Below are 5,825 nucleotides of genomic sequence, written 5' to 3' on the forward strand. Positions count from 1 at the left end.
ATGTGTAGCCTCATCGGTCAACTCTAAGTACCTGTTGCAAATGTGATGGTAGAAGTTGAGGTCCATAATTTATCAGAGGAATCATAGTGATCAGGGAAATTGAGCTGGCTCATACGCATCAGCAATAAGATTTCATCTACATACTGCACTAAAAGTATCAAAACAGTCAGTCACTTGCTGCAACAGGTAGTTAACTTGTTAAAACAAATAGTTAACTAGCTGCAGCAGATAGATAACTTGTTAGAACAACTAAGTATCTTGCTGCAAAAACTTAGTAACTTGTTGGAACAACTAGTTAACTTGCTGCAACAAGTTCAACAAATTACAGGACTTGTTGCAACAACTAGATAACTTGCTGCAACAAGTTCAACTAATTACAGGACTTGTTGCAACAACATACTGAATTAGATAGATATATACAAGTGTTGAAACTTACCCAATCCTCCCACCATGTCTGCATGTTTGTCATAACCTTGAAGTCTTCGGCCCCAAATTCATACATTGAGTTCATTGCTTTCCCACTCCTTTTGGCTTTGATCAAGGTTTCAAGCTTTTTCTTTCTTTGGGTATTTACACGCTTGAAAATATCTACTTTTTTTAGCACTTGTGGCACAACTTCAGCAGGAGGAGTAGCAATAGACTTCGACGGAGTACCTGGCTTCCTTGCTCTACAATCAGCAAGTGCCTTGGAAATTATTTTAGCCCTCTTGCGAATCTCAATAGGAGTATAGGGTGAGCTAAGCTTCTTGGATGGATTGACACCCTTCTTGGACATCAAACTCTTTATAGCAGAATTTGTATCTTTTTGTGCCTGAACCAACTCTTCAACCTTGTTTATCAAATCATCCATTTTCAGCTTGGAAGTACTGCATTCACAAGCACAAGAAGATACCTTGGAGGTACCGACACCAACTGAAGAATATCTACCCAACCTATATGGGATATCTGTGGTCTGCCCACCACTACCACTTTGGGGAGTATATCCACCAACTCCACTACCACTTTGGGGAGTATATCCACCAACTCCACCACCAACTCCATCACTAGCATTATCATCATCTCTTCTTTTATCACCAAGACCTTCCACAGCTTGTCTTGCAATATCAACAACAGTATCAATATCAACACCATCACCAACACCAACACCAACACCAACACCAATATTAACATCACTATCAACAACACCAACCCTTATAATGGTTGTGGCTCCAGCCAATTCTTCTTTTATCTGATCAATCAATTCATCCGGTATAGATTTCACAGGCCCTAAACTAAAAACACATGGCATGTGCAACTCTCATTTTGTAGGGATAAGCCGTGGGTGCACAACCTACAACAAACAAAGAGATATATTCAAATGGTTGGAAGAATTTACAAGATGTTGTAATAGATTGACAAGTTAACAATTCAACAAATAACTTGATCCTCAAAGCGGCAGGTGTCGACTTGTTCAATATTTTCCAACAAGTGTGTAATCACAGCAAGAACCCCCACATATGTTCCAACAACCCCCTCGGTTTTAAAAGATATTCTTCACCGTTGGAAAACCAAAATAGTTGTCAGTAGCTTCCTCTCGCAAATCGTTTCGATATGTTCTAACAGATTGTGAACCTGTTGCAACAACTGAGTCAGTTGTTCCAACATATTAGGAGTTGTTGTAACAGATTTACTATCTGTTGGAAAATATCACAATAGTTGCTACAGCTTCCTCAGTAACTATTTTGATTTTTCCAACATATTCTGAGGTTGTTGCAGCATATAAATGTATATGTTGCAATAAGTAGTTACTTGTTATAAAACTATTCAGGGATATTTTCCAACAGATTTTGACTTACTGCTTTCTTAGGCGGGTTAAAAGGATCAAGATTCATTTTTTTGTTGTTGTTTCTGGCAGTCAACAATCTGAGGATCCTTGGAAAACAAACTTCTTTCGAGTAGTCCTTGACTTGACTCCGGAGGTGAGGAACGACTTCAAATGCCCAAGCCTATAAAAAATTATGCCACCAAAAATTAGAATAATCAATTAAGTAAAAGAATTAAAAAGATAAAACATTGAAGAAAGAAAGTTTACCATGAAGGCCCAAGGGAACCCATAGATGTTGGAAGTCTTCACATTAGGGTTGAAATCTCTCGACAAATAATCAACAGCCAACTTAAAACTTTTATGACCCCCATGGATAGTTATTGAATGCCTCATGATCCTCCGAGAGTTTAATCAAACCAAGTTCTATATTATTATTTACATCTTTTGCCCAAAGAATAGAATGGACAAACCAAACTAAGAAAAATGACTCCTTGTTCTTTCTTGACATAGTTTTTGACTTCAAGTCTTCTAGCAACTACTCTGCCTTGTAGCTCTTTCCAATAATATCCACTAAATCCAAATCATCATTAACCTTCGCTTTGCTTTTCTTGCCTTTCTTAGCTGTCTTGGATGGCTTGGGTGTCTTTTCACTCTTCTTTAGTGTAACTGTAAGAAGAGGCTGAGAAGGAGCATGACACCTCAGTCCGGTGATTATGGCAAACTCCTTGATGCCAAAACAAACTGGCATGCCGCAAAGAGTTTATCTATATCTCATCAGTTTTGCTACAAATAATTCTTCATTTGAAAAGACCATACATAATGGTCATTTGAAACCTTGCATTGTTGTCCTCAGGTAAATCTAGATACATCCAAAAACATTTGGCCCTGAAGAAATCCTCCAAGTCCTCCTCTTGAAGTATCTTCCTAAAGTAATCAAAGGGCTTGCCCATGACTGATTTTACAACAAGATCACCATTCAAATCACCTAATTTGTCCATCGGCATCTACACACGGAACTTCTTAATACTGAAAATTTTGACAGCTTTATCAGTGGAAGGTCTGTCAATATCAGTCCCAATAGAAGACTCAACAGCCCCGGTCATTGACCTTTCAAAAGAAGCAGTTTTATCCTCTTCATCTTCTTCAGATTCTTCATTGTCGTCACTATTTTTATCATCATCTTCTTCTTCTTCTTTTTCTTCTTTACTTTCTTGGTCAGAACCTCCTGCTTGAGAGGTTTACTATTCAAAGAATTTCTTTAGAAAGAATATTTGCCTGTTCAGCAAGATCATCTAATGATGACCCCTTGGCTCTTTTACTAACTGTAGATGATTCCTCCCCTTTTCTTTTTTCGTGGAGACATTTTATCTGCACGCAGGAGATAAACAAAAATAATTTCAATTGATTTGTGCATCATTCAAAGTAAACAAGTAATGAATATTTACAAAGCCGAAGCATATGTTGCAACATGTGTCCTATCTGTTAGAACAACTCCATCATATGTTGCAACAACTTCATATTAGACATCTGTTGGAAAATATCAATACAGTTACTACAGCTTCCTCAGCAACTGTATTGATTATTTCCAACAGATGGATAATCTGTTGCAACAACTAATCAAGTAGTTGGAACATATGATAGAGTTGTCCCAACCAGAGGCGGAGCCAGGATTGGAAGGCTGGGGTTCGAATCATAAGACAGGACAATGACCTCAAGCTAATGTATAAAAATCTTTAAACTAATGAACAAGTATCGGTATTTAAAATATTCAAAAAAGCGACAAACTACTTATACACTGTATAAATATAAGCATTAGCATTACAATTGCACTCGACGGGTTGTCAACTTTTGAAAATGATCAATGATCGCATCATTAGGTACACTTTCAAATACGTCATCCTCTATATAACAGACTAAACAATATATAACAGACTAAACAATCATTCAAAAAACCATCACCAATTCTACTCTGCAAGTCATTTTTAATAAACTTCATTGCGAAAAAAGCTCTTTCCACTGTTAAGAGAGCCATGGGTAATATCAAGCTTAACTTCACAAGCAAATAAACAAGTCCCCATGTCTTGTGCATATTTGATTTAACCAACGCCATCGAAAGATCTCCAAGTCCTTTCAAATTTGAGAAAACTTTGTCCACTTCTCTCACATAGTAAATATAATTGTCAAGATCAAAACTAAGATCATCAAGGTTGGAAGCACCGAACTCATTTGGATAATAAGTAGCAAGCTTCATGATCCTATTTTTATCATAATTTGCAAAAGAATTCTCGGGACTCAAACTAGCCATGCCAAGAAGTAGATCAGTATTCACTCCACTAAAACGATTGTTAAGCTCTGAAAGTTGCAAATCAATAACAGCATAAAAAACTTCCACACGCAAATGATGAGAATAGATAAAACTTGAGCTTTTACGCTGCGACTTTCCAAGACCATACTTCTCATCCATTTTAGGGATCATAATACCATTCTTTTCACAAAATAAGGAGACGTCTTCTACCAAAGAATTCCATCCAGATTCCCTCATCGATTGCAATTTTCTTTTTGTGAAATCAACAAGCTTCATATCACTAACAATATCTTGATCTTTTCGTTGCAAAGCCATATTCAAATCATATGTAATCGCCAAAATTTTCAACATCAAATGCAACATGTAGATAAACTCATAAGATCTAATGTCTTCCACTAGACTTTTTGCCATTGCTTTCTCATGATAATTTGCACCCTCATTTGCAAGAACTCCAAGTACATGAACAATAGATGAGAATAAGGAAATGAAGTTACGTACGAGTCTTAAAATAAGATCCCCAATGGGTATCACTGTGCCTTTGAAGTCCAAGTTCTTGATTTAATCCACTTCCCGTATGAACTTCACCGAGCACTAGTAATTCCTCTATTTTTTCAAACTTGATCATCTGGAAGCATCCCCTACGCTTAAAAAGAACCTCCAATGATATTTAAAACATTGGCAAGAATGTCAAAAAAATTATTCACATCATGATGTTTTTTTGCAACGCATACAAGAGTCAATTGCAATTGATGAGCAAAGCAATGTACGCAATATGCCGAAGAATTATCTTTCAGAATCAGAGTTTTAAGACCATTAATTTCTCCTTGCATGTTACTAGCTCCATCATAGCCTTGTCCCCGTATTTGAGATCGACTCAAAGAATGGTCCAAAAGCAAAGAATAGATCGCTTCTTTCAATGACTTTGCAGATGTATCTTTCACTTGAACAAGACCAAAAAATTGCTCAATAACTTTACCCTCCTTGTTTACATATCTCAAGACAAGAGCCATTTGTTCCTTATGAGAAACATCCTTAGAATCATCAACCAATATCCCAAAGTAATCTCCGTTCAAGTCTTCAACAATTGCATTCACCGTTTCTTTTGTACAAGAATTCACAATGTCTTTTTGGATATCGGGAGAAGTCGTGGTGTTATTTTTTGGAGCTTTTTCTAGTACCACATTTTTCACATCTTCCTTCTTATCTGCATACCACTTTAAGAGATCCAGAAAATGACCTCTTCTTGTAGAAGTTACACACTCATTGTGACCCCGGAAAGGCATTCCTTCTTTTAAAAGATACCTTATCACATCAATCGAAGCATTCAAGCGAACCCGATAATCACCTTTAAATTTCTCGAAAGGCTTGCCAAATGAAGTTAGAATAGATTGTTCTTGATTCATTAAATCTATCATCATCATGAAACATCGAGTATGAACACTATTCACTTCACCCACATGCTTTTTAAGCCTTTCTATACCTTTATTCCAACTTCGAAAACCTTTCGTTGTGAAAGCATCACTTACTTTTTTTCCATATCCTCCAAGCTCATTTTTAAACAAGTAACAACATAAGCAAAATACTGCATCTTTTTTAATGCTATATTCTAACCATTGAGAATATGGATCGTCAAACCAATCAGGATTAAAATGACGCAATTCTCCTCCAATATCTCTACTTGGAAATTCAAATTCTTCAGGTTGGCAAGGTTTCTTT

At 36.6% G+C, this 5,825-nt stretch overlaps 1 protein-coding gene across 1 annotated transcript; it reads right to left on the minus strand.

Moving 5' to 3' along the window:
* Positions 1-2,808: 2,808 nt before the first annotated feature.
* On the minus strand, positions 2,809-5,512 carry LOC132032000 (uncharacterized). Its single transcript, XM_059421833.1, has 4 exons — positions 4,841-5,512; positions 4,641-4,734; positions 3,758-4,558; positions 2,809-3,029 (listed from the first exon to the last, which is right to left on the minus strand). The coding sequence occupies exons 1-4, from the start codon at positions 5,510-5,512 to the stop codon at positions 2,809-2,811; spliced, it is 1,788 nt and encodes a 595-aa protein (XP_059277816.1).
* Positions 5,513-5,825: the final 313 nt, after the last annotated feature.

Source organism: Lycium ferocissimum, chromosome 9, assembly GCF_029784015.1.
Source record: "Lycium ferocissimum isolate CSIRO_LF1 chromosome 9, AGI_CSIRO_Lferr_CH_V1, whole genome shotgun sequence".
Taxonomy (NCBI): domain Eukaryota; kingdom Viridiplantae; phylum Streptophyta; class Magnoliopsida; order Solanales; family Solanaceae; genus Lycium; species Lycium ferocissimum.

Bases quoted from the DNA above. Each gene is read 5' to 3' on its own strand.
- LOC132032000 (XM_059421833.1), bottom strand. From the start codon at position 5,512: ATGAATCAAGAACAATCTATTCTAACTTCATTTGGCAAGCCTTTCGAG. The intron at 4,559-4,640 runs GTGATACCCATT...ATGTACTTGGAG, and splicing joins ACTTGGACTTCAAAGGCACA to TTCTTGCAAATGAGGGTGCA. The intron at 3,030-3,757 runs GTTTTTTGAATG...CCTCTCAAGCAG, and splicing joins GCAGAGTAGAATTGGTGATG to GAGGTTCTGACCAAGAAAGT.